This window comes from Telmatherina bonti (genome assembly GCF_933228915.1).
Source record: "Telmatherina bonti genome assembly, chromosome: 2".
NCBI classification, from domain to species: Eukaryota; Metazoa; Chordata; class Actinopteri; order Atheriniformes; family Telmatherinidae; genus Telmatherina; species Telmatherina bonti.
Window position 1 is genome coordinate 25,617,966 of NC_136620.1, and position 22,644 is coordinate 25,640,609.

Below are 22,644 nucleotides of genomic sequence, written 5' to 3' on the forward strand. Positions count from 1 at the left end.
GTTTAGTTTTTCATATTTTGCATCTGTTTGCTGCATGCTTCATTATGTCTGCATATCACACATTATTGCTGCTTTCTGTTAGAATACAGTTTCAGAGAAGTTTAGACAGCAGAACCCTGTGGTTGATGGTTGTGGGTTGTGTAAACACTGTTGGGGTCAAAGTTCAGCTTTCTGGGCAAAGTTTGTAGGTTTTTGTTGCTCTGGAGAAGGTAAGCACTTAACTTTTTGTGGAGAAGATGATCTTTCTTTTATAACCAATTGACCAAATGAAATGAACTGTGGACTTTTTGTATTTTATAACATGGGCATTTAAATGTTATCTCTTTGCTATGATAAATTATGTTTATGTTGATATAGTATGTACGTTGTATCTTTTGACATGCTTTAGAGCCACTTTTGATTTGCACAAGCTTCATTTTAAGGCTAATTGAATGGATTTGTTTGTATTGAGATGGTTTTTATCATTTCACTTAAATTCATTACATTTTAGATTAAAGGCAATCTTGGAATAAAATGAGTCTTACAGGGTTAAATGTGTGTTTCTTCATGATCTTGTGTTATATGTCAGTGAACATTCTTCAGTGCATGAACCCAGTAAAGTAGGAGAAAAGATCATGTCTGTTTGTAAGAGTGGCCCCAAAAGGGATGGTGGGAATTTGCACCAGCTAACTGGGGCAAAGAAAATCCTCACAATGGGTGAAGCAGATCCATGCCAGCAAAAAAAAAAAAAGAGAGAAAAAGAAACACTGCACGTTGAGATACAGCTTGGGAACAAACATTTCCCTTAAAGACATTGAGGTAAAGTTGTTTTTATTTTGGTAATTACTGGCAATTATCATGAAGAATGCTCATAGAAACAATGTTTAAACTAGACACATTCGTTTTACATTTTAAGTAAACAAAAAAGTCAAAGAAAACATTAGCTTTCACTGAGTTGTTACATTATTTACTTAGTAACAGTAGGATTTTAACAGAAGAGGTGATGTCTCTGAAATGTTGCTTTTTATGGATTTATTGGTTAAACTGAGATTCAGCTAGTTTTGAATTTAATTTCTCCTACTAATTAACTTTCCATTTGTATCTCATTATTGTTTTGAGAAGTCAAGACAAGACCTTTTAAGTTCTAACAGTTTTGCAGATAATAGCGATCACTTGCATTGTTGAGGGGAATAGTTGCATTGGTAGACTGTGATTCATGCAGTACAACCCATGAAACAGTGAAAATCAGTTGAATTACTCATCTCTATTGGAAGAAACTAAACTATTAATGCTGCTCCCATCAAATCTATAATGTTGTCAGGGTTTCCCATAAAATCTGAACACAATGAGAATCCTGAAGAGAGCTTCTGAATTCATCCTAAGAAGAGGAGTTAACACATTTTGCAACAATGGTAAGAAAAAGAAACATTTCCTTACACCCATGTTTCTAAAAATGTCAAATAATATCTGATAATACTGATCCTGAATATTTCCTCTTCTCACAGATATGCTCTTCAGAGTTCACCCATCAGTGTCTCAGGCGTTGGCAGAAAACAAGCCAGTGGTTGCTCTTGAGGGCACTATTATCACACATGGCATGCCCTATCCACACAACCTGAGGTGCCCTGGATTCTTTTCAAAGGCTGGAACATTCTGATATTTAATTGAAGAGTTGATAATGAGTTTGACTGCTGTGTCCATCCAGCACTGCGAAGGAGGTGGAGGCCATTGTACGAGCTGAAGGAGCCACTCCAGCCACTGTCGGTGTGATTAAAGGGGAAATCCATGTTGGACTGTCATCAGATGAACTCAAGCACCTTGCCCAATGCGAGAGCCCCCTAAAAGTCTCACGACGGGACCTGCCTTATGTGATTAGCAAAGTGAGGCTGCCACATTTCAACCTCGAATACAAGTCTTAAAATAATCTCTATATTTTGGCCAATCCCAATCGCACCATAATTTACTGCATTTTATAGGGTTACCCCTCTAAATTTCCCTTTGCACTTTCATGAGCAAGATGACTGCCACTCTCCAACACCTAAAAGAAAGCAGACCCCCCATCTTTCACAGCAGATCACAAGATAGAGTGTTATGATGAATGCATTTGGGATTTAGATTTGATGATGTCTAATGATGTTTGTGGTGCAGTCCTGAATCTGTACGTTGTATTTTAGGGTCTCACAGGAGGAACTACAGTGTCAGCCACTATGATTGCAGCACACAGAGCTGGGATCCCTGTTTTTGTCACAGGAGGCATTGGAGGAGTTCATAGAGATGGACAGAACAGTGAGCCAACTTGCACCTTGTTTGAAGACACACTTATTAGATGTTATTAGATTATTTTTACAACCTTGCACAAGGAGAGTTATTTATCATGTGGCAGAGTTACACATTAAATCAGGTGACACTTTGGGACATAATGTTAATGCTTTGGAGGATCTCTCTGTGTGAAGACAATAAGTTTGCTATATCTGTTAACTACACTTTTTTAGAGTCTGCACTTCTGAAAACATGCTGAGACTTAGCATTTGTTTCCAGGGACTAATTTATCTTTTGTATAGGTATGGACATCAGCGCGGATGTTACAGAACTTGGAAGGACTCCAATTGCTGTAGTATCCGCAGGGGTCAAGTCTATTCTAGACATCGGTCGCACCTTAGAGTTCCTTGTAAGAAAATATCAATGACAATGCTTCATACGTGTGATTAAAATAAAAAATTCTCTGATTTTTTTTCTGCTATCTATCTATAAATAGGAAACACAGGGAGTGTGTGTTGCTACCTATGGATTGTCAAAGAATTTTCCAGCCTTCTTCAGTCCAAACAGTGGATTCGCCTCAGCATACCAAGTCTGTGATCCTTGTGAAGCTGCAAAACTTATTGGTACATCAACTTTGGTCTCCTGCAGAATGACTAATTCTTTAAACTCTAAACACCAAGAATGCTAATCATCATTTAATTTAACTAAGCTTAAAGTATGGCATGTTTAGCACAGTGGGTTTAAGTCAGAATATCTATTACACAACTGTTATGGCTCGTTAATATATTAATGAGTTATTTTAATCTGTTCCTCTTTTCGTCATTCAGCAAGCACTTTGTCACTGGGTCTCCAAAGTGGGGTCTTGATAGCAGTACCCATTCCAGAGGCGCATGCAGCAGATGGCCAGCTCATTGAGGAAGCAATTCAGGCTGCAGTGACAGAGGCGAGGTATAGAAGGTTTCTGTGGTATTTTTGTGTTTGATTGTTCATGCAAAATCCCTTTTTTGCTTTGAGATGCTCGATCACTGACATCAAACAGAAATTTCTGTCTGTTTGTTGCTTTCTTTCTTTTTTTTTTTTTATTTCCTTAGGTCTGATGGTATCACAGGCAAAGATGTGACTCCATTTATTCTTCAAAAGGTCAATGACTTGACTCAAGGAAAGTCCCTCCGGGCCAGTATCTTTTTGAAAGAAAAAAAAAAAAGTATTGAATTACTGAGAAGTTGCACAATGAATGTGATTACATCAAATGTTTGAGTGGATCAAAGTAAAAAGGCACAGCAAAGATTGATACACATGCTAGCTCTAATGTTACAATGTTGTATGCTCTAAGTTTTCTGTTAATGTCTTTATCACCAATGTTGCAACTACACTGTCCTTAACATGTTTTCTTTTGAGACATTGCTCTTATTCATAACAATGCCAAAGCTGGCAGTCAAATAGCCTGTGCGCTGTCAAGAGAAATCAGTGCTAAAGCTTTAAGAAGTGAAATCCATCATCCTGGAAAAATCCAAACAGACTGTGAATCAAATGTTGTGAGTATGAACTTGTTACAATTTCTGTACAAGTGGTAAAACATTTAAACACTATAAAAATAATAAATAAATAGATAGAAACAAAAGTAAGAATGCAACACTATGTTTGCATTGTGCTATAGGTTGTTATTGGAGGAATAAATGTTGATTTCATTGCCAAAGGAAAAACAAAAACACTACATGTAAGTTTCATTTGCATCATACAATCATGCAGAGCACAGTGGAATAGATTAACTAGATTAACTTCTGAGAATATTGTTATCTCTTTCAGTTTGGACACACTAACCCAGGAAGTGTCTGTCAGTCATTTGGCGGTGTGGGACGGAACATAGCTGGTTGTGGTTTTTCTTGTTCTGTTTTTTATCTAATAATTTCTTCTAGCTTTCATCATGTTTACACCTGATTGTGTCTCACATTTTTTCTTTGCCCCCCCTCGTTCCCAAGACTCTCTGAGTAGATTAGACAATAGACCTCTGTTCCTCTCAGCCACTGGAGCTGATGCAAACAGTGATGCTGTGTTAAACTACTGTAAAAATATGGTATGTCGGCATTAAATAGAGGGTTATTATTGAATACTACTTAAATCGTGTTATTGTAATGTGTAAAAATAACTGCTTATCATGTTTTAAGAACACAAGTGGTGTGGCCAGGCTTGCAGGGCACAGGACAGCAACCTACTGTGCTGTTATCACTGAGAGTGGAGAACTCAGTCTTGGACTGGGAGACATGGACATCCATCAGCAGATAACAGAGCAATATGTAAGTTGTATTAGGGTTATTTTTAAAAGAATCACTTTTAGCCACATCATAGCATAGTTTGTGTTATTATACCACACTATCATCACATAACACTTGGTATTCTACTACTTTCAAAAAGATACTAATCTAATGTGAGCTGTGGCCTTTATAGCATCCATACTGCCTTGTAATGTCATGCACATGCTCGAAAATCCCCCAAAACTGCAGGAAATGACATTAATGAACAAGATAAGGCCAGCTCATGACAGCAAAGCATACTTTGTTTTGGTGCTCATGACTGATTGACTTTGGACTATTTTTCAGCTCCATAATTGGGCATAATTTGATGTTTTAGGATTTTAGTTCAGGCATTGGGAAAGTGGGATTATACTGTTTTCTTACTTATTCAGTAATAACTTAATCTAGTGATTACTTAATAAGTAATGGTCTGATTTTATATCCATGTCTCTTAACAACCTGTTTTTTCCATTTATCAATCGTCTTATGATTTTAAAAGTCACTGTGATATAAATTTGAGTCACTACTTCACATTTTTGTGTTCAATTATCTTTTCATAGGTGTCAAAGTTTGAGAGGCAGCTTTCATCAGCTGCTCTTGTGTGTCTTGATGGAAACATCCCTGTCTCTACCATCAACTATGTTTGTTCTCTTGCCAAACAGCACAACATAAATGGTAAGGAAGAAAAATAATTATGAATTATCATAAACAGAAGCTTTCATACATTTGAAGCTAATCTTGTCCTTGTTGTGTGTGTGTGTGTGTGTGTGTGTGTGTGTGTGAGATAGTGTGGTATGAACCAACGGATGCAGAAAAGGCTTGTAAGCCTTTCCTTTCAGATACCTGGAAATCTCTGTCTTATTCATCTCCAAATGTAGCAGAGCTGTGCATCATGAATAAAACTCTAGGCATCGCAACCCCTGAAGGTAAACTTTGTTCCAACATGAATATTTAATGTTTCAGCTGTACACTCTCCCTTCCATTTTACATGGTCATACAAGAAGTGAGAAATCCACACAGTACTTAGAGTTTTTAGGGTTAAACTTCTTGTGAAGAATGCAAATAATGTGTTGGCAGCTGAGGATGTTGTTAATCTTTTGGTAGTGCTGCCAACCTCTCTCGATGAGATCCTGAGCATTGTTGTGGCTCTCTCACGCCCTCTTCTGGAGCATCTTCACTGCCTGGTGGTGACTCTGGGGCCTAATGGTGTGCTGCTGTGTGGTGAGCATGACACAGGCTCAGTCAACTTGCAGCCAAGAAAGCAAAAGAGAGTAAGCACTGTCTTTATGGAATGGATGAGGATGATTCCGACAGCAATGGTGATAATGTGTTGTTTTGGTTGTCTGCACTTGTATTTGTAGAGGAGGCAACTTTGTGCTCTGCACTACCCAGCGTTGACTGTGACCACAGAGGAGACTATGAATGTGTCAGGTGCAGGAGATAGGTACATACATTTTGTCAACATGTCTAATCCAATTTCAGTTTCATTTTCCACATTTACTCTGCTATAGATTTAACCACTGTTTTTTTTTTTATTTTATTTAACTTCTTTTCTTTCACTGCTTTTTCTCTCTCAAAACCCATGACCTCAACTCTGTTTTAAGTCTTGCAGGTTCTTTAATGGCAGGGATTCTTCTGGGAAAAGATACAGACACTTGTGTTCGCATGGGGCTCCTAGCTGCAAGAATGTCATTGGCATCATCACACCCCATTGCGCCAGAGCTCTCCCTAGACTCTGTTAATCCCAATAAAGTAAAAACACAAGCATGGCCTGAGCCACGTTTGATTTGGATAGATAAAAATTTCATTGTTTGAATGTTGTTAGTGGTTTTCTTTTTTTTTTCACTTTTTTTAAACACTTTTTGGATTTTCAGTTTAACTTTTGTGATTTGTTTTAAATGTGTCTCTGTCAATTAATTTTTTGCTTGATTTACAAAACCATTTTAACTGGATATGTCTATTCTTTTCTTTGAAATGAAATAAAATACATCACAATGCACATTTAATTCATTCCGTCATTTTCTATACCACTTAATCAAAATCAGGGTTGAGGAATAACTGGAGCCTATTCCAGCAAACATCAGGTAAGAGGCAGAATACACCCTGGAAAGATCATATGCCCATAATAGGGCATAATGTACATTTACCAAACTTTATTGGACTGTATAACTACAATAATTATAATTATATATATATATATATATATATATATATATATATATATATATATATATATATATATATATATATATATATATATATATATATATATAAAACTTTTGAGACGTGTAGTTTTGGAACTTCATTTCCCATAAAGCATCTGTCGATTTGCGCAGACTCAGTGTAGTGAATACTTGCCCCACTCCCTCCTCCCTACTATAATGCTAGCTAAGATGGTGGTTAGAGCGTAATTTGTCTCAACAATACCAAGAAAAGAAAGGGGCAAAACATCTTTATAGCCTTTTAATTACAACAGAACAGCACGACTACTGTTATCTTAAGTTACCATTGGCAGAAATTTAGACATTTCAGGTACATTGGCTTGCAGTCCCCGCCCAATTTGGTGTGACTCCTTTGGAGTGGAATCCTAAGCTAAATACGGACAGGGTAAGTAACGCTAACGTTAGCAGAGTCGCTAGCTGGGCAAGTCGATTTCCATCCTACCTCTGCAAATAAAGGACCAATGTGCCTGTGACTGGCTTATTGACTAAGTGAAGAGTTTTGTCAACCCTACTCCGTCACTGTCTGTGTAATTGTGATATCTTTAGGGCAGTGTCAGTTGTTTATAGCGCCCACAACTTGCCTCCAGTTCAGAGTTAGCTTGTGTAGGCCGCGTCGTAAGCTTGGCTTCAAAACCTCGTACATTCTGGTGATAATGTAGCATTGAAGCTAAGCGTTTAGCATTAACCCAGCTGTCACTTTCTGTGTATCGTAACGTCTTGTCATTTTTTTTTATTTACCACGGACGTCAGTATTAAGATAGCAGTCCCATCTGTATGTTTTGTTTTTGCTAATACAATAACTAATGAACTGGATTTGTGCCAGTACTTAGACCGGCTTCTTTTACTAAGTACTGGCTAGTGTTAGCTTAGCTTAACGTTAGTCAAATAACATCTGTCATAACGTACGATCCAGCAAACAGAGACAGTCTCTGACAGCACAGCTAAAGTTACCAGCCGGGCTATCTAGGTAATTTCGCTTCGTACACGACTTTGCCGGTGATGTATGCGAATGTTGCAGCGAAACGGTGACACTCCCGTAAATGTCATTTTATTAGCCGAATACCGCCAAGCATCTAAAATGTTGGCATTTTGTCTCAGCCTATCCGCTTTTACCAGTCTGGGTTTGTTACGGAGGGTATCTGCTGGCAGCGGAGTTGTCACGTAGAAACTAGCCTTGTGTTTAAATGCTACCAATAGTTTTTTTTTTTTTCATTGAAATGTCAACGCTCTGTTAAATTTCCTTCTGAGGTTCATCGTGACGTGTCCGAGTATAGTCAACCCACGAAAGATGCGCGATTCACAACATCCGCATTAACACTTAGTAGCCATTAGTTCTGTTTTTAGCTTGTTTATGAAGAATCAGCACACCCAGCGAAAATGTACCCTAGCCAATACAGTCTCTCAGTAAATCCAACCTTTGTGAAGGTTGAATGTTTGTGTTTGTTTTAGTTTAATCCATTTTAATCATATTTTCTACATGCTGCCCAGAGCCCAAGTTGATGCTTTTATATTTCCATAATGTTTGTTTATTCTCAGCTTCATTAATTTAAGTGTCCTTCTACGGAGAATTTATGAAAGCACTTATTAGGGTGTTTGAACTGGCCTTGGACAATGCACAGTTGCTTCAATCTGCTCTTTTTGTATAATCTTTGGAATTGGTTTGTTTTGTGACAATTACAAAAGAAACACTAGCTTAAACATAATATTTCTCAGTGTTCTTATATTTTCCTCTTCGTGTATTTCCATTTTTTGCAGTGTTTACCTGACACCAACAAATCCCCTAATATTCAACCAGTCACATTTAGATGATAATCTGTCTCAGCTTCATGGATTTAGAAGGAAACATAAACAATATAAACATTACTGTGGACACATTCTGGCGTCTAGCCAAATGCCCAGTAAGTTTAAAGTGGTTATCCCTTATATTTACAACAAAAAGGTGGTTGAGAAATAGTCAAATTTTTACTAATAATAGCATTAATGGCATAAAATGAATAGAAAAAGATTAATCATTTATCAATATTACTTATTTGACACTTAATAACCAACTACACTTTAATATCTGTGACAGCTTTAAGACCAAGACACTTTTTAGAACTTGCCTTTTCTGAAAATGCTTTAAATTATGAATGATTAATAGAATATCTAATGATTAATAAACTTATGGTTTAATCTGTTTTAACTTAATATTTTATAAGTGAATTTAAAAACCTACGAAGTATCAGAAATCTGCTTTCTAAAGCTTAATAAAAACATTACAGGACCGTGTCTGTTTGATCAAGTCTTTGTTTCTCAACCCCTGCTAAAACATCACATGAAAATTAGTATCTTACATTTGGAAATGAAATCTTCAGATTTAATTGTAAATGACTGACTTCGCCCTTGTATACAACCGTATTTAAAATAGTCCCTATTTGTAGGTTTTGAATAGAGTGATTGGTCTCGTGCATGTCAAGGACAAGCATGTGCTTATCACAAAGGGAGATATGTGCATGTGTTACATGTTATGTTTTGTGATCTGTAGAAGAAAACATATGTAATAGTTCTGTCAAAGCTCTGTGCAATTAAACTGTGCTACAAACTTTGATCTCCAGAGGAGCTAAATCATTGAACCAGCACCTATAAAGACATCTGTGTCAGTGAAGAAGATATACCACTACAATCTATGGTGGACAAATTAAATGGCTATTGGGTGTGATCTCATTTTGTTAATCAGCAGGTTATGTTGTTAGATAGATATTGGCCATGCCACTGTCTTAAGCATTTGTTAAGACAGGTAGAATATGCGTGTTCAGTTTTCAGCAATGTCCCACTTGAGCTCTTATACTTAAATATTACACTTTTTATACTTACACGGGTTTTATGTTTGTTTTTTCTGTTGTTTTTTTTCATAGCCTTTTGTTCGTTGATCAGCCTCAGTACTCACCCTCACTGCTCAGTAGGATGTCCCACAGCCCTGAAATGAAGGACGACCCCATGGAATGCCCTCTGTGCATGGAACCACTAGAGATTGATGACGTCAATTTCTTCCCTTGCACCTGTGGCTACCAGATCTGCCGCTTCTGTTGGCACCGCATCCGCACAGATGAGAATGGCCTCTGCCCTGCCTGCAGAAAGGTGAGGTGAAGATGCAGTGGATGTGAGGCCATAAAATACATAAAATAATTTTTTTTTTTTTTTTTTTTTTTTTAAAGGGGGGGGTGCTGATGATTTTGTTTTTCGATATTTGCACTAGGAAAAAATCCATGGTTTTATTCCCACTTTTAAAGTATAGGTAGCCATTGTGACAAAATGTCAGTTTAGCCCCAGTCATTTCCACAGTGTTTTAACTGAACGAGTAGCTAAATTCTGTGGTGTTTTTGTGTGGGTTTTTTTTTATTTTTTATGTAGCCATACCCAGAGGACCCTGCTGTGTACAAGCCTCTGTCACAGGAAGAGATCCAAAGGATAAAGAATGAAAAGAAGCAGAAACAGAACGAGAAAAAGCAGAAGGTGACAGAAAACCGCAAGCATCTGGCCAGTGTGAGAGTGGTCCAGAGGAACCTGGTGTTTGTGGTGGGGCTCTCGCAGCGACTTGCTGACCCGGAGGTGATTACAGAATTACAACTTATTGGTTCTGGGACTTTTGCGACTTGTGATACTCTGGTGTTGAAATTTGTAATATTTTAGCATAATGTTAAAAAAATTAAAGTACTAGCTGCTAAACTTTGGTTTACATACACAGATAAAGTTTTGATAGATTGTAGCCTGACAGGAAAAGGCCGAAGTAGCGTTCATGAATACTGTGTGTAAAAGCACCAACTGTATACCCAAAAGATTTTTTTTCTTCCCCCAACAGGTCCTAAAACGACCAGAGTATTTTGGGAGGTTTGGGAAAATCCATAAAGTGGTCATCAACAATAGCACATCTTATGCAGGTTCACAGGTAAACAAGTGGGCGAGTTAAAGAACTAAATGCTTTGTAAATCATACCTTTTCATGATTTATGAATGATGGTTAAGAAATTGTTAATCATGAAATCAGCTGAAAAGTAGTTATTTGTCACAGCAGTAAGGAGCCAATGGCCACAAAGAGCCACAGATGTTGTTTGACTTGTATGTTTACTTTAATTCTCTGTTTACCACTCAGGGGCCCAGTGCCAGCGCTTATGTCACTTACATCCGTTCTGAAGATGCTCTAAGAGCAATACAATGTGTGAACAATGTGGTTGTCGATGGCAGAACACTCAAGGTAATGAGTTTATCTTTTAAGTTTAACCACAAGTTTCAAGTACTTATTCTGTTTATGACATTGATTAGAGGTTTTGTTTGTAAAACAACAAAAAAAAAAAAACATAATGTGATGGAAGTCTTTTGTGTTTCTTGTTTTTTTTTTCTTTGTGATATAAACTGGGCACAACAATCACACTAGCATTATGTTAGAACTTTTAAATTTGACTTTGTGGCTGTAGGGTAACTTAACTCTTTTCATTATTCTATTTTCTAAGAGCTTTTATTTCTTTATTCTCTTTGCAGGCATCTTTAGGCACAACAAAGTATTGCAGTTACTTCCTCAAAAGTATGCAATGTCCCAAACCTGATTGTATGTATCTACATGAGTTGGGGGATGAAGCTGCTAGCTTTACTAAAGAGGAGATGCAGGTAAAACATTTCTCTTTGTTTTTTGTTTTTTTTTTTTTGTTTTGGCAATTGTTTGTTAGATTTTGTTAGTTTTTGGTTTTTTTTTCTTTTTTAATTCAGTTTTTTGCTTTGCTTTGTTTTTAGGCGGGGAAACATCAAGAATATGAGCAGAAACTCCTCCAAGACCTCTATAAAATTAACCCTGGCTTTCTACAACCTCCAGCTTGTGGAACAGAGAAGTTAAAGAGTAAACCCAACTCCACACAAAGGTTAGTCGTGGATTTACTTTTTATTTTACTTTGCTTTAAAATCACATGGTGATACTTTTTTTTTAAAAGAAGAAATTCTTACCTTGTAACAGAACCAACAACAGCAATGGTAAAGATGGGTGGCCGACATTGTCAGGACATAACAAGCTGCCCAATGGGCTTTCAGAAGACCGGAAGTCCCCTCCGCTGCTAGACTATCTAGACCAAGAAGCTATTAATTCAGATGGGTTAGAATCAGAGCTGGGTCCGGGCCAGCGCACTGCCTTGTCCCCCTTCTCCTCTAACTGTGACAGTAACAGGTACTACTGATCACTACTTGGATTTAAAAAAAAAAAAAACCTGTTTGTTCTTTCAGAAAACATTTTGTCTGCCATTTTTTATGATCTGTATGATTATTTTCTATCTGCAGTCCCAGTGACAAACCTCCAGAGTCGATCGGTTTGGTAAATGGAGAGACTTTACAACAGGTGAAACAACCTTCATGTTTTTGTATAGTATAATAATAATAATATAATGTATCATATAATAATTTTTATATAAATTTGGTGGATTCTGTGGAATGTTTCAAATTAAATTGTTATTTTTCTCTGATTTTGTAGATACCCACCAGTGACTCCCCATCCCCTCCCCCGGGTCTAACCAAGCCAATCCTGGTGGTGCCCATTAGCATGTCAGACCTCTCAGCCCGTTCACCCTTTGAAGGTGCGGCAGCTGAGTCCCAGTCCCTCTTTTCAGACAACAGCAACTTCAGACATCCTAATCCTCTCCCTGCTGGCCTCCCCCCCTTCCCGAGCTCTCCTCGTGCCAGTTCCGACTGGCCCATGACCCCTGAACCACAGAGCCTCTTCACATCAGGTATTCTGTTCAACTACATAATCATCTATCAATTTTTGTCTCGAAAAGTAAATGTAACCTACTGACTCGTCTGTTAAGTGAGATAAAGCCTCATAATCTAACTAAACAGTGGGTAGTTTTATTTAAAAAGAAATTTTATGTTCTCACATTGCTTTCCTACTGTCCATAGTGATGTGATGGCAATGGACAGAGAAGTCCAAGTGTTGAGACCACTTTAAATTGTCTTTTCTCTCCTGGCAGACACAATACCAGTGTCCTCCTCCACAGACTGGCAGGCGGCCTTTGGCTTTGGATCGTCCAGCAAACAGCAAGATGATGACCTGGGTTTTGATCCTTTTGATGTCACCCGCAAGGCTTTGGCTGACCTGATAGAAAAGGAGTTGTCAGTGCAGGATCAGAGCCCATCATCCCCTGGGCCCCTTAGCCAGGGAAGCAATCATGGTCCTGGCCTGCCACCCTCCAACCCCAGCACCTCCCACCACTTCCCCAGTGGCCTTCCACGCCACCCCCAGCTTCACCACAGAGCCATCTACAGCTCTTTCAGTTTCCCCGGCAGTCACAACAGCCATGCCAGTCAGCAGCAACAGCAGCAGCCAGCTGCCAGACACCCCTGGATGGGCGTTCCCACACGAAATAACCTCCCGCACTTGAACCACTCAGCCAGTGCTGCCTCACACAGTACCTTCCTAGACCTGAATTTGCCTCCTCAGCACAACACAGGCCTGGGAGGGATCCCCATCTCAGGTACCAGACACCTAGGTCACCTTGGCACTTTTTTGTGTCCTATGGAAGCAGCGTGTGTTAAAACAGATGTGCTACATAATGAAGTTATTTAATATCACAATACGTAAACAGCCATACAGCATTAGGGTATTTGTTTTGATTAGCTTTTATTGATTTTTTTTGTACAGAGAAGAAAACGAGCGCTGCAATTAATGTGTGATCTGAACACCTGATAAACTGACACGGTTTCTACTTCTCCTGCAGAAAACAGCGGCTCTATAGAAGGCTTAAATGTGAAAGAATGGCAGGATGGCTTGAGAGCTCTCTTGCCTAACATCAATATCAACTTCGGTGGCCTCCCAAATTCCTCCTCCTCTTCATCCTCCTCATCCTCCAACAGTGTTAACCACATCGGTGGTCCAGCAGGGCCAGCAGGCATCTCACACAGCTTGAGCTGGGATGGTACAGCCAGTTGGATGGATCCAGCTATTATTACAGGTAGAGATGTCTGCTCCCCTTGTGTTCTGTTTTCTTTAAATCATTATAAACTACATTAGTTTAGCAAGCAACTCAACAGCTTATTTTCTAAACTGATGTCTGTAAATGCATTAAAATCAGTTTTTTTTCAAACTTGCATTAAAATCCACGACAAATGCATTAGGTTAGCAAAGACAGATGGTTTTTCAATTAATCAAAATATCTAATGATAACTTGTAAATAAAAATACTTTATAGGCAGTCCCATCAATTTTATTAGACTGTACAATTAATAAATCAGCAAGAAATGAATAAGCGTAAAGAGTTGTGTCATTCTATTTGTACAATTGTATGTACCCTAAGTGGGGAAAAACAACTTTAATAGGTCCTTGTGAAATATGGAAGTTCACGTGTTGCATTGTTAGTTCATTAAGCAGATTCTGCTACTGGTTAACTGAGAGCTAATTCACATCAGTCTTTTTGATTCAAATCCGAGTCTGTTTGCTCAGAAAGTCTGCTTTGTTTGGGGAAATGTAAATGCACCAAATGAATTCTGATTCAGACCAAAGAAGCGGGCTTGGTCCACATATAAACACAGGTCTTGGCCCGTTTCAAGCAGACCAAATACAGGAAGTGGACTAAAAAAAAAATCCCTTCCTGCATTTGACGTAGCATTGCATTGTGGGTAAAGACATAGCAATGATGTTAAGAGTCCTCTGCCTCGTCTTTTGTTTATACTGCGCCCATTGTTGCAGTGTATCTCTGCAGTATACTTGCATAAGAGAAACTAAAAGCCCAAAACAACGATAGTTTCATGCTCTATGTTTAACTCGCAACAGTTTTCTTCTTCACACGGGTCTTGTCCTCTTTTGCTAAATATTAGTACAGCGCCACCTTTGGTGGGAACTGGTATATATTATTGTAAAGGTTTGGCACGATTAACCAAAGCCCAGCGTGATTACAATCTCTGTCTGAATGGATGCACTCCCCTACAACTGAGTCGGAACCCCCAACCAGACCGAGTCTAGTGGACTATCCTGATGGGAGCGCACCCTTAATGCTCAGCACTGTAAAAGCTCTTGTTCTTCACTTGTTCAGCTTTACAACCCTCAGAATTAATTATTTTTATTCAGTTTACCTTAAAAGGGCTTTAAAAAATGCCACAAAATGTTTAAAAAGCGGCCTCCGAAAAGGACAAATCAAGATCAGATCAAGAATCTGCTTGAAAATCTCCAAAAAAAAAATTATCTTAGGCTTCCCGACAGTTTTGTTCTGTTGAAACTTTGTTCATTGTTTCTATATCAGGACTTCTCTCTCTCATGATCATTCTCTGTTGGCCTCATCCCTTTAGGCATCCCAGCATCAGCAGGAAACAGTTTAGACTGTCTCCAAGACGACAACCCTCCACACTGGCTCAAGTCTCTGCAAGCACTCACAGAGATGGATGGTCCTGCCAGCTCAGTGGTGCCCACTCCCCAGCCCCTCCACAGCGGCCTTCTCGATGGCCATCTCCCCCTCCACCACAGAGCTGCCAGCGGCTGGGCACCTTACATGCCCCCTCCCACAGCCAACCCTGCCAGTCAGTTTCACTCCCCTCCCCCAGGCTTCCAGACCGCCTTCAGACCCCCAGGACAGGCCGCCACAGAGCTACTACAGAGTGCTGCTGTGGATCGCCACTGAACACTGACTGCAGCAGGCACCCATCCATTCCCCCACTCTCACTTTATACCCACTCATCCTGTACCCTGCTTCCTTTTCCCCCCAACGCAATACACACCAATCTGCAGAATATGAAAAATTAACAAAGTAACAAACTTGCTTTCTTCTTTTTCTCTTCCTCCTTCCTTTGTGTCTACTCTGAAGGCCTGTTTTTGTTTGTGGCACACAAGTTATCAGTACCCTTTGTCTGCTGCCATCACCACTCCTTAGACCTAGTTCTGGGCGTAACATGGGATTCATTGTGTAGTTTATTGTCAGCGGAGAGCACAAGAATCAGTATAGCATCGGGCGCCCAGTGGTGACACAAGTTAACTCGACAAACTGGCAGAGAAACAAATTAGCAGAAGTGAGGTCTTTTTAAAAATAATAATTAATGATTAAGCATGAAAACATTTGTGTTTTTGGAAAGTTGAAGTCATGATTAGTTTTTGAGGAATGAAGCAAGCTGTGAATCTGCTCTTTGAAGCTTTGCCCCAAAGACCCTCATCTTCCCCACTCTGAACAGGAGACTGTGAAGCGGTTAAACCTCACAGCCATGTTGTGAATTAGGTGAGGCAAGAGAGCAACAAGAAGGGTTGGCACTTAGCTTTTTTGAGAGTTTTGAGGGTTTTAAAATTATCTAAGAAATGAGGAAAAAACAAAGCAGAGATGTGGTTAGTGAGTGAATGCAGATGACACAGGAACTGAGGGCACAGGCTATGCATGGGCTCCCTGTTAGGTATGGACACAAATGGCCTGCCTGACAGGCCACTTGGCTTACATTCTCTTTAGTGAGGGGCTCCCACTGGCCCCATCTTGCTGGGGGGAGAATTTTGCTGAACCTCTGTATCAGAGGATAGAGCACCCTCACTGCAGGGAGCCAGGGCTGTGGGAGATCATGGCACACATCCTGAGCACTAGGGTTAGACTCACAGTGCCACTGTGTGGTACCTACATTAGCTAGCCCTAACATGGACAGCCACCACATAGATAAGACAATTACAAGACGGAAGGTCAGAAATACTAATGAGGGTAATAAAAGGGTTAACAGGTCCTATTGTTCAACTCATGAGGGCTTAAACGAGGCCTTAAAATCGACAGTTGAAAGAAAGGAGCTTGAGTGGTTGGAAGGGGGAGGGGGGGAGGTGTCTGCTGAAAAATATGCAATATCGTATGTGACTTCAGCAAGTGTGCATCATAAAGGGAGTTGCTGCAAGATAATATCAAGTACTTAAGTAAAGAATCAAAGCCCTCAGCCTTTAGGATTTGAGATTGGCCTCAATGACCACCGCCTTTCTTTCTTTTTGAAGTCTTAATTCTGAACCGTATTCACTCTGTCTTTTCTCTCTCTGAACCCCCTCCCTCCCCACAGCTGTTCCCTATTTAACAGTATTCACAAAAATGAACAAAGTCATCCAGGAGAAATCAAGAGTCATACAGTGGGTTTTAACATGATGTTCCGAGGAGAAAAAAACAACAACTTTGAGGCGCTTAAAGGAAGTGAGCTGTCCTCTGCAGGTCTGGAAAAATGAACCTTAAATAAAACTGAAAAGTCAGAGCTGGTGTTTGTCTGCTGTTCTGTTCTCCCAACCTTTATTAAACACAATCACAGATGGTTAATAAAGCTAAAGAAGTCACCACTATGTTATATGTGTCCCAGAGTTTCACCGGGAAGGTCATACAGCTTGTCATCAGCCATGTGTGTCATTGTAATGTTTTCCACTAGGGGGCAGATCACTGTCTGTCAGAAACGAAGCTCTGCAGTCAAACATCAGTCATGCACACAAAGTGACTGAATGCTCCAAACACTACTGTTAATCAGAGATACCATCTTCTCTACTGAAATCCGTTTAAACCTGAACATAACCTGAATGCTGACATGGTACTAAAACACACTTTAACAGCCATATGTTCCTTCTTTTTTTATATATATAGTAGCACTGCAGGGAGCAAAGCATATGTGCTGTCCTTCAGTTCGCAGCTCTGCATTTTCCTCAGCCAATGCAGCAGAAGATACCTGCAGCAGAGCTCTCTTACTGTTTTGTCCTGTGAAATTTTTATCATAGAGAAGGGCACTGTATTCACACTAATTATATATATATATATATATATATATATATATATATATATATATATATATATAATAAATCATATATATATATAAAGAATTTGAATATTATCTTCCGAACAGGGTACACTCAGTTCTCATGATGGTGGTGGACAGCACTTTTACAACATTTGATGAACATCTTTCATCGGAGCTAAATCAAGCATATAGCCAATAGCTCAGAAAGTCACAGTTCATGGATTATATGACTGCCATTTAACTTTTCAGTGACCTTTTTGTTTAGGGCATTTTTATCCTAGTAGAGACGACATCAATAGGGATATGAAATGTTGCATTACAGAGTGTCTCAGACCAGCTGTAATGATTTACAGAAACCTTTACTGGCAGCTTGCCCCCATATCATCACAGAGCCACTGGATCTACTCATATCACAGCATTAAGTGTTTTGTTGTAAACAGGCCATGTTTATGGTTTCAAGTCATAAAGGGTCAGTGTTGAAACTTTTTGGGGGGGGGGGGGGGGGGGGGGTCGTGTTTTAATTGTATTCCAGCTGTTGTACACTCACTGGCCACTTAATTAGGGACACTTGTTCAGATGCTTCTTATTTAATCAGCCTGTCACATGGCAGCCGCCAAATGCATCTGGTCATGTAGAAATGGTCAAAATGACTTGCTGAATTTCGAAATGAGCATCACAATGTGGAAAAAAAGAAAATTTAATTCATTTTTAACTTGGCATGGCTTTTGGTGCCAGGTTGGCTTGTCTGAATACTTCAGCTTGTCTGAATATTTCTTCTGAGATTTCCACACAAAACTATCTGTAGGGTCAAGAGAGAGTGGTCTAAAAATAACAAAATATCCTGTGAGCAGTAGTTGTCTGGATCTGAATACATTATTTAGATCATACATCAGATGACAATAAGATTTGTTGTAAATGAGTTTAAAAAAAAAACCACACAAATAACCACTGGTGACAACATGTATGCATGAGTGTAACCTTGAGGCAGACAACATGAAAGATAGATCCATCCTGTCCCCAAGTGCCGACTAAGCAAAATTTAAACTCCCCAGCCTATATGAGCATTGTTACACATTATGGCAACAATGCACCATCTTTTCTTGGCTACTTCCAGCAGGATAAAGCACCATCACGTAACAAAGCTCAAATCATCACCAACTGGTTTGTCGAACATGACAATGGGTTCACTGAACTCCAGCGGCCTCCACAGTCACCAGTCATCAGTCCGATAGAGCAACTTTGGGATGTAGTGGAAGGGGAAGTTCTCATCATGAATGCGGAGTGGACACATTTGCATCAACTGCATGATGTTATCATACTAATGTGGATCAAAATCTCTGAGGTATGTTTACAACACCTCGTTAAATCTATATTTAAAAACTATATTACACTTTTGAAGGAAAATGGGGTCCAACTCAGTACTAGCAAAGTGTACGTAATAAAGTGACTGGTGTGTTTTATTACTTAAGAACTGGCCACCTGAAGAAAAAAAATAGCCCTGGTATTAAACTAAATAACTACCTATATGGGACATAAAAAAATATTCAGTTTTTGTCAGTTACCCAACTTACCCATCATCCGGAGTATCCTTTACCAACACAAATGCAGCTTTAGCTCTGACATTTCCCTGTAGCAGACGTATTGAATAAACAAGAACCCAGAATACAAGAGAAATGATACACTCTACAGTAGGCTGTGGAGGTGAAATGAGAGTATAGTCTGTTTACAAGAACAGTGATTTCATTTCAAGTGGTTTTGCTCAAAAAGTGTCTGTGTGTCTGCGAATCATAGATAGTATGAATACTTTTACGAGCATCTTCCAAAAACATGTTCCTGACCTACTGGCATAACTAAAGGCCTAAAGTCCACTCTGATCAGTGTATCCCACAGATTAGTATCACTGACCTTGAGGTGTTCACACAGACTTCTGACTATCTTCTTAAATAAATGCAAAAAAGCCAAGACTTGTAGGATTATATTTTATTAAACATCCACAGTTTCTTAGCAACACCAAATAAAATTGCATGGGGAAATTAAAAATACAAAAACGAAATGTATTCAAGACACAATTTTTGTGTCTAAGTGTATTTTCCAAACACAACAAGATTAAACTGTTATGAATTTTCAGTGTAAACCGCAAACACTTTGAATTGAAAATACTCATCATTTCCAGTTTCACAATGACCATGAGAGCTGTCACATGACATCATCAAAAAACAGCCATTTGAAGAGGTAAACATCTGTTTTTATAATAAAAGAAACTTAAAATACATATTCCAGATGCGGCTTAAAGAGGCAGCTTAATAAGGGAAACTATGAAGGTCAGTGAGTTGTGAAAATACCACAAGTTACAATTAAAGACAGGGGTGGTCATCTCCGGTCCTCCAGAGCCGCAGTCTTGCAAGTGCCGGGAGTTTCCCAGCTGCAACACACTTGACTCAAATCAATGGGTAATTAGCAGGCTTGTACAGAGTTTGATGTCCAGCTCTGCATGAGTCTGCCAATTAAGTATGATGTGTATCAGGACTGCTGCTCTGGAAGACTGGAGCTGGTCAACCTTGATTTAGGAGTTTCAAGGTGGTCTGGAGCCACAGAGATATGTCATCTTTGATGATCATGATTGACAGCTCTGGTTATTTTTCTTTTGCTTTGTTTTTTTTTTTGCCTTGAAAGTGACAAAAAAAAATAAAAAATCATACCAGCTATCCTGGCATGATTGGACATCCAGGTGAAAAAAACACCCCAGATGATTGGAGCTGGTCCCTCTGGCTTCAGGCTGTGGGTGCTGAGAAGGCAGCAGCAGTGGAGGTAGGTGTGTAAATAATGCAGGCAGGCAGCAGATTCAGGAGTTGTGACAGTGAGTCAGCAACAACATAAGGGGGTGGGGGGTGCTTTGCTCAGAGTGTTCCCGCAACATCAAACACTCATGCAGACCTCACTGCACTGTAACATAATGGAGGGATCTGGGTGATGATGCATGCCTGATACATACCAGAATAGAATCTGTTTATTTTCGGCAGCCAGAAAGAGAAGCAGTGTTTAGGCCTCTGGTGGGACAAGTTGGCACTGATTATGCTTTAAAAGCTTGCCAGACTTAACGATTCTTAGTTTATTGATTTCCTTGTTCAGCTGAACCTGCATATTCATGCTCATTGTAATAAGGGGGGGGAGGAGGATGAATGATGAAGCATCAGATATTAAAAATGACTCATACATACAAGTCAAAAAGTCGTATCTAGTTGTGTCTGAGCAATTTAAAATGCTAATACTAGAATATTTACAGCCTTAGGAAATGTGACTTTAAATTTCTGTCTCCACGTGTCTTAAATAGAGTCATTTTGCATCGACATAGCTGAGTCGATGCTAGTCGACAAATAGCCTTTAACCACTATTAGGTGTTACATCAGGATTTTCCGCTCCTCTACAGAGACGTCCTCCACGGGGGTTCAGTCTGTTAAACTGCTGAAGTCTTGCTTTCCTCAAGGACTGCAGCGACCAGATGAGGGCATATGCAGAGGGCACAGGAGCTGCAGTGGCTGGTATTAAGAGCACTTTTTGCATACTGAAAAACATGCAAGATTATGACAACACCCAATTACAGATCCCATGAAAATTGAACAGTTATGCTAAGATCATTTAAAAAAAAAAAAAAACTTAAACATTTGAGATACAAAACATTTAAGCTTAAAATCTAAAACAGTTCTTTAAGGGGGTGTGCAAAACCTAAAGTGGTGCAGAGAGAATTGAAAAATGGCAAAACATCTGCAAAGTATTCCCTTGAATGTTAGTCAGGTTTACAACCATGGTATAATCTGTGAGCCTACCTATTTTAAAGGTTATTTAATAAAACATTGTCATGCAAACAGAAACCTGCAAAAACAGAATGTGTGTGTTTTTTATGTGACAGCATAGTGATGGTTGATGATACGTATCCATAATTTCCTGGGCCTGGGCTGGCTGCCTGCTTGGAAAACCTGCAGGGACTGCTCTCAGCAGAAAGCACTCTCTCCATTTGTCAGCTCTTTGGACAGGCCTTCTCACCAGAGGAGCTGTCTGCACTGCAAAAAGTGACCATTCAGTCTTAGAGTAGGCTGTTTAAACTAGAGAGAAGAAAATGTTAGTTACCTGGATGGTGGAGCATTTAAATGATTTTTTTTTTTTTTTAACAGAAAATGTTGTAGGAAAGGGCGGCACGGTGGCCTCACAGCAAGAAGGTTGCTGGTTCGATCCTCAGCTGGGGCGGGGCTTGAACAGTGGCCTTTCTCTGTGGAGTTTGCATGTGCTCCTCGTGTATGCATGGGTTCTCTCTGGATACTCCTGCTTCCTCCCACTGTCCAAAGACATGCATGTTAGGTTAATTGATTAGTATAAAATTGCCCATAGGAGTGAGTGTGAGTGCTTGTGTTCCTCTGTCTCTGTGTGGCCCTGCGATGGACTGGCGAGCTGTACATGATGGACTCCTTTAAGTATAATAATGACAAAAACAAGTTTTGGCTTGGATTTATGAAGCAGTTTATGATATTATTATGAACCACATATGTAATCAATTTAAATGGGGGCTATTATGGTATTTTGAGTTTTCTGAGCTTTCTACAGTGTTAGTGTTGAATCCTCATCAGACATGTGAACGGCACCGTTTTTTTTTATCACCTAAACGCATGTTAGAGTTTGAGTTCCAGCACTCCCTCCGTTCAGTTTCCATGGCGACGAAAAACGCGTCATTTTAGAGAGTTTTTTCTACTTGGAAATCCTTGTGACGTCCTGGGGGATGGATAAGGTTCGGTGATTGGTTACCTTCTACTGGTTAACAAGGGCATGTACAAATACATCAGGCGGGTGGAAAACGTCGGATAAAGTTATTTCGAACGATGGCTGGTGAGTTTACCAAAGAGAGACATCCTGCTGCATTTGTTGCTGTGGGTTGCTGTTTTCCACTTCGTTTTCAGGGTCTGATTCAGGTTCCAACATGTAGGGCTGTATGCTATGTGTTGACATTTTATTTTGATTTTTTATTGAATTCATATTAGCCTAATCCTTCTATTTATGAGATGTTACAATGACGGCGAAAGCAGTTGCGGTGCACGCTCCCGATGTAGTGCAGTGGCGGGAGGCGGGGCTTAATGCAGAAGCGTCTCAATCCACTCATTTTGCCCACAGGCTGATCTGA

The 22,644-nt window shown here is 39.5% G+C and overlaps 2 protein-coding genes across 2 annotated transcripts; both read left to right on the top strand.

Moving 5' to 3' along the window:
- Window positions 1–1,324: 1,324 nt before the first annotated feature.
- On the top strand, window positions 1,325–6,344 carry LOC306768666 (uncharacterized protein; the record flags this gene model as incomplete). Its single annotated transcript, XM_079257081.1, has 18 exons — window positions 1,325–1,391; window positions 1,485–1,599; window positions 1,685–1,859; window positions 2,154–2,265; window positions 2,541–2,647; window positions 2,735–2,861; window positions 3,066–3,186; window positions 3,330–3,415; window positions 3,637–3,773; window positions 3,896–3,955; window positions 4,045–4,108; window positions 4,218–4,312; window positions 4,404–4,532; window positions 5,090–5,204; window positions 5,318–5,455; window positions 5,634–5,800; window positions 5,891–5,973; window positions 6,134–6,344. 18 exons carry the CDS (start codon window positions 1,325–1,327, stop codon window positions 6,342–6,344), a joined length of 2,109 nt encoding a protein of 702 aa, XP_079113207.1.
- A 583-nt stretch (window positions 6,345–6,927) lies between these two features.
- cnot4a (CCR4-NOT transcription complex, subunit 4a) lies at window positions 6,928–16,941 on the top strand. The gene is made up of 13 exons (XM_079254010.1): window positions 6,928–7,136; window positions 9,646–9,868; window positions 10,142–10,339; window positions 10,590–10,676; window positions 10,880–10,981; window positions 11,266–11,391; window positions 11,515–11,639; window positions 11,732–11,938; window positions 12,049–12,106; window positions 12,239–12,494; window positions 12,735–13,238; window positions 13,482–13,715; window positions 15,045–16,941. The coding sequence occupies exons 2-13, from the start codon at window positions 9,695–9,697 to the stop codon at window positions 15,371–15,373; spliced, it is 2,400 nt and encodes a 799-aa protein (XP_079110136.1). The 5' UTR covers window positions 6,928–7,136; window positions 9,646–9,694; the 3' UTR covers window positions 15,374–16,941.
- Window positions 16,942–22,644: the final 5,703 nt, after the last annotated feature.